Raw genomic sequence first — 11,169 nt, 5'->3', positions numbered from 1 at the left:
TATTAAATAATAAGGAATTAACATATAACTAATAATAAATGAAAATCAGACAGACAAATGATAACAAAACAAAAACAAATAATATCAAATAAATTATAATCATTACAGCATCTAGCTTAGGTGTTTATCTAAATGATTCTTAAAGCTTCGAACTGAACTACATTGCACTACCTGTGCAGGAAGTTTATTCCATTCATTAACTACACGGTTGGCAAAGTTGTTTCTACCTACTTCCAAATTTAATCTATTTCCGGACAGTTTGAGACCATTGTTTCTTGTCTGATTCTCATTCAATGTGAAGATTTTGTCACTTTTGATGTTGTCAATTCCCTTTCAAATCTTAAAGACCTGTATCAAGTCACCTCTGAGTCTACGCTTTATAGGGAAAGCAGATTCATATGTTTGAGTCGGTTTTCGTATGATTTATTTTTGACATTGGGAATCAGTTTTGTGGCTCGCCGTTGTACTTTTTCCAGTCTGTCAATGTCTTTAATGAGATTCGGTGACCATACGGAAACAGCATATTCCAAATGTGGACGAACTAACGATTTATATAGCTTGTTAATGAGTGATGGACTTTTGAAATCAAAAGATCGCGCAATGAGTCCTAGAATCTTATTTGCTTTCTCAGAGGCTGAAATACACTGCTTGGATTATTTGAGGTCGTTACTGATAATTACGCCGAGATCTTTTTCACTATCCACTTTTGTTAACGAATTTCCAAATAACTTGTTATCGTACTTACTGTTATTTTTACCTATGTGCATTACCTTGCATTTACTTGTGTTAAATTTCATTAGCCACTTTTCAGACCATTGCTGTAATTTATCTAAATCTTCTTGAATATCTAATTGGTTTGAGTGATCATTTGCCACTCCGCACAGTTTTGTATCATCAGCAAATTTGGAAACAGTAGATTTTAGTCCATGGTCTATATCATTTATATATACTATGAATAGAAGTGGCCTAAGAACGGAACCCTGAGGAACTCCACTTGTAACATTTTTCCATCTAGAAGTTTTTCCATTTAAAACAACTCTCTGTTTTCGACCATTCAACCAATTACTAGTCCAACCTAATAGGCTACCACTTATTCCGTGTAAAGCTAATTTATTAAGTAGTCTTTCGTGTGGGACGGTATCAAAAGCTTTTGCAAAGTCTAGATATATTAAATCTATATTGTTTCTTTTGTCATAATTCGAGATAACTGTGTTGTAGAATTCGAGTAAGTTAGTCACGCAAGAACGTTTCCGTCTGAAACCATGCTGGCTATCATTTATCAAACGGTTACTTTCTAAATGATGTTCGATAGCATCTCTGATGATAGTTTCCATTATTTTTCCTACGATTGAAGTCAAACTTATAGGCCTATAGTTATTTGGCTTCTTTTTGTCACCTTTTTTGAATATGGGAGTAACGTTAGCTAGCTTCCATTCTCTTGGGACATCTCCGGATGTGATGGATTTCTTGAAAATAATTTCTAATGGAACAACAATCTCATTTTTCATTTCCTTTAAAATTCTTGGATGCCAACCGTCAGGCCCTGGTGTTTTATTAACTTTGAGTTTATCTATACACCTTTTAGTTTTTTCTTTTGTTATATTTACCGTAGTAAGTAAGTTTACCCTAGACTTTTCACAGGTTTCAGTTTGGAATTTACATTGAGGTGTTTCGTTTACGAATACCGAGCTAAAATAATTGTTTAAGATATTACACATTCCTTCATTTGAATATTCAAGTTGACCGTCAGCAGATAATAGTGGACCAATATGATTCCTAACAACTTTTTTATCTCTAATGTAACTATAGAATTCTTTGGGATTCTCTTTGGATTTATCAGCGATGTTCATTTCGTATTGTCGTTTTCTTTTTCTTATTGTCTTTTTTAAAACTCTCTGTATTGATACATAATTTTTATAGTCATTAGATGCACCCGAGCAATTATATTTCTTATAAGCTTGTCTCTTTTTAGCAATACTTTTTTCAGTTTCTTTATCGAGCCACTTTGGGCGAGCCTGATTTGGGGGACGTCTGTCCTTAAAAGGAATGTAAGTTTGAATAATTTTAGTGAACGTATTTTGAAATATTTCCTACATCTGATCTACAGGTATTTCGTTTAATTTTGCCTCCCAATCTGTAAGCTGAAGCTCCTGACGTAGTCCTATGAACTGAGCTGTACTGAAATCGGGTATTTTAGAAACACAAGTATCTATTCTAAAATTGTTTAGGAGTTTGAATCTAAGTAAGTTGTGATCGCTATTTGCAACAGATTCACCGACTTCTACATCAGTTACCATGCTTTCGCGGCTAGTGATCAATAGATCAAGTAAGTTTCCATATCTTGTGGGCTCTTTTACATGCTGAATTAAGTAATTGTCACCAAGAAAATCAAACAAGCGACTTCCTATATGGCCATGTTCAAGGGTCATCCAATCAATGTCAGTAAAATTTAAATCACCCTTTATCAATAAATCCCGGTTGCAGAAACTAGACAGTTCTTGAAATAACAGTTTGTCTTCTGCTATTGATAATGTCTTTGGCCTATAAATTACACCTATATTCATTTTTTTTTTTCATTTGTTTGGGTTAACTCAACCCACAAACTATCATATGCATCCTGTTACACTTTCTCTAAAACACAAGCATGAACATTGTTTTCAACGTACAACAGAACACCCCCACCTTTCTTGTGATTTCTATCCTGATGAAAATATTTAAATCCCGCAATATTAAATTCAGCTTCGAACTCTGTACCATTTAAGAAAGAATATGAGAAATTTTGTAAGATACAAGGATACATGATGATAGAAACAAACTACAGAATACCTGATGTACCAAGAAAACACATAGACATGATATATACCATAGAGAAGGAGATATAACTAATAACAAACTCCAAAATAACAAAGAATTAAGTGATGCAATTACTGAAGAACAAAAAAATCACCAAGACTAGACAAATGTAACATCCTTCTCCCAGCTCATCGGGCACCACCACCCATCCTTCCGGACTGCAGTGGATGAAACTCTATCGAGACTATGCAATAGTCAGCACATGGCCACTGCAAAACAGCAGAGGGGAGACGATTGTAAACCGCAAGTGATGCAGTTATGTGGAGTTTCAGAAGCGCCTCAAAAACCTGTGCCAGGAATTAGTGGCTGGGCGTAGGTCTATGGGCCACGGCATCAGATTGGTTTGAATATTCCAATCTCTAACTGATGTATGTATGATATAAAAAATTAATATAATCAAGAAAATATAAAATAGTGAGCTTTTGTATGTATGTATGTAGAAAAATTAATCTAATAAAGAAAAAAATTGCTTATGCATATATAGTATAAAAAGTAATTTAATAAAGAAAATAGAATTAAGTGTGAGCTTTTGTCGTTTTTTTTTTTTATTAATGTTGTGAGGTTTTCTCGTGTGAGTTTTGGTCTTGTGATGGGTCACCACGAGCATAGCTCCCTTCCCGTATAATATAACAAGGTATATATATATATATATATATATATATATATATACACATATATATATATATATATATATATATGTATATATATATATATATACATATATATATATAAATTATACTAAATAAAAATATTTGTCTTCCGAAATTTTTCTTTTCCTGCGGCCAGCGATGCTTGGGGCAAATCGGTCACATCGCCCGGTCGCCTGGCGGGCATAAGTGTATATTCGCGTTCTGTGTTTAGGACGCTTCTTTACCCGCGTTAAAGATGCCTGTGTCATCGAGGTTAAAGGTGCAGAGAAATCGTCATTTTTGGAAATGGATTACGCAGAAAAAAAAAATTGACCAAAGCTTTTCTGAACGAAAACAAAAAACAAATGGGTGAATTGAGGCGTGAACATGCTTCGAGTTTTCCAAATTTATACGGCAATATCAATACATTTTCAGTGAGAGAATCAATAAAGTTGTTCCATCGAAAACTATTAACATTTAGTAAGAGATTGAAAGAAGAGAAAAATTACAAATATAGCGACGAAATTTTTGAGTCTCTCGAAGCATTTGATGGGGAAATTTCACAAGAGAGTTTGTGTGCGTTTGAAAAGCATTACTTCGCAGGGTACAAAAGTTTTACGAAAAAGGGTGGTAAATCGGATCACACAGATTATCAAAAGTATTATCTTGAAAGAACTTTTAAAGCCCAGAGGCGAATAGATCGAATTAACAAGTACGTTATTAAAAAATTAAGAGATCAAATTAGTAAAAGCACTGACACGAAAGTGGAAGAAAATGTCAACGTAATTCAAGAAGCGAAAGATTTAATGATTAAGAAACGTATTGAAGACAAGAAAGAACGACTAAAGAAAATTGAAATTGTTCGTATTCAAAAAGAGGACCGTAAAAAAGCCGAGAAAGAGGAACGAACAAGGAAGAAGCAGGCCAGAAAGGAACGGAGTGAGGCTAAAGCAAAAGCTTTAACGGTTCGCAAAGTTTTGAAACAAGAAAAGCAAGCTAAAAAAAAGTTATTGCTTAGGGGAAAAAAGGAATTAAAATCCAAAGGGGGTATTTTAAATGAGGGTTTGACATTAGCACAAACCGCCTATATAGATGACTTGCGAGAACAACGTAACAAACTCAATAGAAAAATATATATATATATATATTTGTGGAGTCGTTAGAGAGGTTATCCACGGTTTACATAGGATCTTTACGAGAGACTGATAAGAAAGGGGTTCCACTTCATTCGATCGGTGAAATTGGAACATTCAGATGTAAGTTTTGTCAAGCGTTACTATGGGAAAAAGAACGTAGAACCATATGTTGTAATGTTGGACAAACACCAATGTTTTTAGCGACGAAACTCAACGACGATCTTGAGGCTTTATATAACGGAACGTTCCCTTTATAGAATCGCTTTCTAAACAATTTAGTCGGATTTAACACGTTATTTTCCTTTACGTCATTTAAAACCTCAGGAACACTTCAAAACAAGCAAGAAAGTTCGTTATGTTACAAGATTCAAGGAAAAGTGTATCATAAAATCGGAATTCTAAAACCAGAATTAATTGCTGGTAAAGAAAAGCCGTTCTGGAAGTCTGATAATTTATTTTTGGATCTTTACTTCTACCACGATAAGAAACAACAATTAAAGTTACGTGTTCAGAGGATGTGCGATTTTTTTGACCCACACAAAGATAAATTACAGAAAGAGAGTAAAAAGCGTCGAGAAAGAGAGGAAAATGAAGTTGTGAAAAACGAAACTATAATTAGTCAATTGTATGATTATTTAGTGGTTAACAATATATGTCTCTCGGGCATGCTCAAAGAAGTTGAATCTTCAAGACAATTGATCGACGATTACGTTAAAAAGACCGATAAAATTCCTGAAATGTCCATAACGCTAAAAACAGCCGAAGGCATCAAATACGAGAGAGCATAAAGGGGTTTACCATTTACCCACGTCTTCCTCGCAAGTTGGAGGGATAGTTGATTTGAGTCCAGACAAAGACCCCCTTCAGATAATAATAATTTTCCCTGCAGCGAACACGAAATTTCCTAACAAAATATTGGACCATAACAATTACTTTTATGACATATTCCAGTATCCTTTACTCATTCCCAACGGCGACATAGGGTACTATTACAAAATGTCAACCTGGTAAAACAGAGGGGAAATATAACCGACTTTCACCAGCTATGTTTTATTCATCACTTTACATGGAAAGAGAAGGCGTTTTCAACTACAAAACCAAAGGTAGAAGTCTGTTTCAGCAATTTGCAGTAGACAATTTCGTGAAGGTTGAATCTAACAAATTGTCGTTTCTGGAACTTCATCAGAATCAAATACGCAAAGAGAGGGCGGACATATTGAACGTTACGAACAAGAATGACATTGGACAAAGAGTCGTGTTGCCTCCCACCTTTGTTGGTGGACCTCGATACATGAAGCAACGACAACAAGACGCTCTCGCATACGTCTCTTATTATGGCTCTCCAGACTATTTCATAACTTTTACTATGAATCCAAATTGGAGTGAGTTACGCGAGGGGATGGACAAAACAGGTTCCACTGAAACAAAATCGTGTGACCGCCCCGATTTAGTAAGTAGGATATTTAAGTTGAAAGTTGATAGCCTAATAGAAGATTTGACACACAAACATATTTTTGGTCGTGTTAAAGCATATCTGTATAGCATAGAGTGGCAAAAACGTGGACTTCCTCACGTGCACGTATTGTTGTGGATGGAAGAACGCGTAACCGCGGATATAGTTTCTCAATTGATCTCAGCAGAAATTCCCGACAAGGAAAAAGAACCAAGATTTTACGATGTTGTCACAAAGTGTATGATTCATGGGCCATGTAAAGGCTACGATGAATCACTCCTTTGTTGTCAGGGCAAACATTCGAGAGCACAAAAATGTGGAAAAGGTTTCCCTAAGACTTGCAGAAATGATTTATTGTTTGGAAACAATGGATACCCAGAATACAAAAAAAAAAAAAAAGATCGGTTGGAGAAGGTAATTCTTTTGAAATAAAAATTAAAGGTGAGAAAAAAACTATAGACAATTCATGGGTGGTGCCATATAACGCGTTTGAAGTATAATGCTCATATAAACGTTGAATGCTCAAACTCAATCAAATGCATCGTTTACGTTACTAAATACGTGAACAAGGGTTGCGATCGCATTCTTTTCACTAAAACGTCCGACAACGGAGATGTAAACAAGGTTGAAAATTATCAAGAAGCAAGATTTGTAAATGCTAACGAAGCTTCTTGGAAAATATTCAAATTCGATATTCATAAAAATTATCCTCCTGTGACAACACTCGATTTACAATTGGAAGGAGAAAATGAGGTGTTTTACAATGATAACACGTCAGAAGAAGAGATGAAGAAGAAAACGAATAAAGACACGCAGTTGACTGCCGATCTACACTACCACGAGGTGCCGCGCCATTTCATTTACAACGCCTACACTTCAAGTTGGGAAGAACGAAAAGGCCGTACCTTCTCGCTGGGGCGTATTCGTGCGGTGACCACCAAGACAGTAGAGTTGTTTTACTTGAGGCTCCTGCTTACGCATAAACCAGGTCCTACGTCATACGAAGATCTTCGCACAATTGACGGTAAAATGTATCCCTCTAATAGAGAAGCTGTCAATGCTTTGGGTCTCTTAGCTGATGAAGAAACATGGAAAAATACAATTTTGGAGATAATCAACCACACGAACGATAGGAAACAACTTCGAGAGACATATGCAAGCATGTTGGTATTTTCGGATCTTGAAGATCAATCAGGGATCTGGGAAGAAACCAAAGATTTGTTCGCCAGTGACTATCTGCACATCAACAACTTAACTGAATACAACGATGAAATATATATGGACGCATTAGATGACATTCAAAAACACGTGTGGAATTGTGGAGGGGGAAGCATCACTGAATATGGGTTGCCTCCTTCGAGGGGCGGGGAAAAGACTTCAAATGTCGTTCGAAGAGAGAGGTCTTATAACTAAGAAAAGTTAAAGGAGGAAGTTGCACAGAAAGAATTACTTTTGAACGATAAACAAAAACAAGTGTACGATGCAGTGATGTACCGAGTGCATTTTGGACATCGGTACAAGAACAATGGAATCTTTGTGAATGCTGCAGGGGGCACTGGTAAATCCTTCGTTTTGAACATGTTGTTGGACTCGGTACGTTCTCAGGGCAAGATAGCTTTGGCGGTAGCCTCTTCGGGTATTGCAGCTACAGTTCTTAAGGGAGGAAGAACTGCTCATAACATATTCAAGATTCCGCTAATGGAATATAACGAAGTCAGGTCATGTAGCATTAAGTAAAACTCAGAACTTGCAAAGTTATTAGAATTAACATCTTTGATCGTGTGGGATGAGATAGTGATGGCAAATAAAAACACGTTGACCGCACTTGATATTACGTTGCGAGATGTTCTCGAGAACGAAAAGTTTATGGGAGGTAAGGTGTTTGTTTGCGCAGGGGATTTCAGACAAATTCTCCCTGTTATCCGAGGTGGTGGAAAGAACGAGGAACTCGAACATTGCATCAAGTCAAGTTATATGTGGAACGATCTGACAAAGTTAGAGTTGACAGAAAATGCACGTCTGAAGAAGGATGACACAAAAAACATTCTATTTCCTCAGAAATTATTACAATTGGGATCTCAAAGTGAGGGTCCCGTTGAATTCGACGAAGACTTTGATGTAAGAGTCAAATCTCGCCAAGAGTTGGTTGATAAAGTTTATGATGACATAGAAAATAACCACCTGAACGCGTCGTATTTTGAAAAACGAGCTATAGTATCACCTACGAATGATGGTGTCGACAACATCAATCAGATGATTCACGAGAAACTAAAAGAGAAGGAAGTCGTTTACAATAGTGTTGATGTTGCAGTCGAAGAAGGAACGGATATACAGACTTCAGTTTTCAACGCCATGACAAGCCCATCCCTTCCGCCTCATCAGCTTAGGGTAAAGGTAGGGAGTGTGCTAATGATCATTCGAAACATTTGCCCACCGAAGCTATGCAACGGGACAAGAATCATAGTGACAAACTTGAAAAAGAATGTTTTAGTCGGGAAAATATTAGTTACCGCGGAGAGCAAGTGATGATACCTAGAATCACGTTAGAGGCTCAAGATACTCCAGTTCATTTCAAGCGTAAGCAATTTCCGGTCAAACTAAGCTATGCTATGACGATAAATAAGAGTCAAGGACAAACGTTTGAACGTTGCGGGCTACTTCTGGATTCAGTACAGTGTTTCGCTCACGGACAACTGTACGTGGCGTGTTCAAGAGTAACGAGCTGGGATTCGTTATTTCATTATACCGGCTGGCACAATGTAAATGGAGAATATAAAATAAGGCCTGCGAACAACTGTGTATATAAAGAACTTTTTGTTGAGGCTACGCCCAGTCCTCAAGTAGAACCACCGGCCGTCGTTGCTAGCGGTGAAACTTCTGCGATCGCCGAAGAAGAACCAGATTTTGGAATCAGAGAAATCCCAAAGACAATTTATAACATCTCAGAAGAAGACGCCGTAAAGATGATTCTCCCAGACTTTGTTTTCAATGATGACAAGGATAACGACCCAGATGAAAGCGATTCCGAAACTGTTACTTTGAAAAAAGAAATGAAGGACATCATATCAGTACTCAAAAAATTAACTAAAAACCAGGAAAAGTTCATCGAGGAGATGAAGGATGTTGTCAAGCGGCAAAGCGATGATGAAGACAGTACCCCGTCTCCACCACGGAAAAAGATAAAAGTTAATGATAGTATTGTAGTCGCTGATGAGAAATAAAAAAACAATATAATTCAAGTGTTTTATTTTCATGCAAAGTGGGCGTAGCCCAGGGCGCGCAGCGCCCGCGCCGCAGGCCAAGCCCCCCAAATATGCAGCAATGATATAGTCGAGAGAGAGAGAGAGAGAATACCCCGTCTCCACCACGGAAAAAAATAAAAGTTAATGATAGTATTGTAGTCGCTGATGAGAAATAAAAAAACAATATAATTCAAGTGTTTTATTTTCATGCAAAGTGGGTCTAGCCCAGGGCGCACAGCGCCCGCGCCGCAGGCCAAGCCCCCCGGCGCAGCCAGTGGGTTTGTATATATATATATATATATATATATATATATATATATATATATATATATGTTACACATACATACGCGCACACACACACACACACACACACACACACACACACACACACACATATATATATATATATGTATATGTATATATATATATATATATATAAATATATATATGCGTAAGTAACCACTAGGAAAAGTAAACTAACGAAGCAAAGCGCTTTCGTATAATTACATCTTCAGTGCAGATACAAAGATTCCTTCTTTGTATCTGCACTGAAGATGTTATTATACGAAAGAGCTCTGCTTCGTTAGTTTACTTTTCCTAGTGGTTACTTACGCATTTGTGAACACACGCTCCTAGTGTTTTTATTGCATATATATATACATATATATATATATATATATATATATATATATATGTGTGTGTGTGTGTGTGTGTGTGTGTGTGTGTGTGTGTGTGTGTGTGTGTGTGTGTGTGTGTGTGTGTGTGTGTGTGTGTGAGTGTGTGCAAAAAGATGACTAAAAACAACACGTGATCCAAAAAGTTTGCTGGTAACCACTAAGGAAATCGGAAGAAAACAGTAATTCCCAAGCGCTTTCGTGTAATTCACATCTCCAGGGGAATACAGAAAAAAATTGTGTTGCAAAGAGGTTTGAAAATAACAAGATTATACACTGGGAAAGGAACTGGCATTGTACGAGATGTCACAAGATTAAACACTAGGAAAGGAACCGGCAAGTACAAGATGACACAAGATTATACACAAGGAAAGGAACTGGTAAAGTACAAAAAGTCACAAATGAAAAAGAATAAGTCGTAGTACACAAAGTCATCAATGAAAAAGAAATCTAGAGAACAGCACAAAGGTGGTACTACATTTTTCATCTATCTATCTATATCTATATATATATATATATATATATGTATATATATATATTACATATATATATATATATATATTATGTATACATATATATATATATATTTATTTATATATATATTATATATATATGTATATATATGTATATATATATATATATGTATTTATACATATAAACATATATATATATATATATATATATATATATATATATATATATATATATATATATATATATACCCATCTGGGGTATTGCCCGCATTTTATTGTGTAATATAAATTGCTCAGGAGCATACAGCTGATACTTTAGGGACTATATGGGGCATCCCTACGGCCTAGGGCTACACATCAATATGTCTATGATAAAAGAAATCTCTACTCATAGAGAAATTATGCTACTTTACCGTTACCGTTACTCCGTTATCCTGTACCTACCTCCTTAATGCTGTCCTGTACCATCTCTTGAAGTATATATCTCCATTTTTGCCTCTGTTCCCTGGAGTAGGGGAAAGAAGGAATCCTGCCACCAAGGTTTCCCATTCGGCTCGTAAAGTCGGCTAAAACGGAATGGAGTGATGGGACTAGGTATCCTGGTGTCTTTAACTCCATCCCTACGAGCACTCAAGGCAGAAGAGGATCTGAGAGGAGTTTTCCAATCAGAACCCTAAGGTTTGGATCTTTTTATGTGCGTGTGTGTGGT

General features: G+C 36.4%; 2 protein-coding genes across 2 annotated transcripts; both read left to right on the top strand.

Moving 5' to 3' along the window:
* The first annotated feature begins 5,684 nt into the window (after window positions 1–5,684).
* LOC143030187 (uncharacterized) lies at window positions 5,685–7,484 on the top strand. Its single transcript, XM_076193349.1, has 2 exons — window positions 5,685–6,485; window positions 6,567–7,484. The coding sequence occupies exons 1-2, from the start codon at window positions 5,685–5,687 to the stop codon at window positions 7,482–7,484; spliced, it is 1,719 nt and encodes a 572-aa protein (XP_076049464.1).
* A 384-nt stretch (window positions 7,485–7,868) lies between these two features.
* LOC143030186 (uncharacterized) lies at window positions 7,869–8,597 on the top strand. Its single transcript, XM_076193348.1, has one exon. It carries the CDS (start codon window positions 7,869–7,871, stop codon window positions 8,595–8,597), a length of 729 nt encoding a protein of 242 aa, XP_076049463.1.
* The last annotated feature ends 2,572 nt before the right edge of the window (window positions 8,598–11,169 follow it).

The sequence above is a fragment of the Oratosquilla oratoria genome, chromosome 12 (genome assembly GCF_046742065.1).
Source record: "Oratosquilla oratoria isolate Oo_2021 chromosome 12, ASM4674206v1, whole genome shotgun sequence".
Classification (NCBI taxonomy): Eukaryota; Metazoa; Arthropoda; class Malacostraca; order Stomatopoda; family Squillidae; genus Oratosquilla; species Oratosquilla oratoria.
This window is presented reverse-complemented; position numbering and strand designations above follow the sequence as displayed.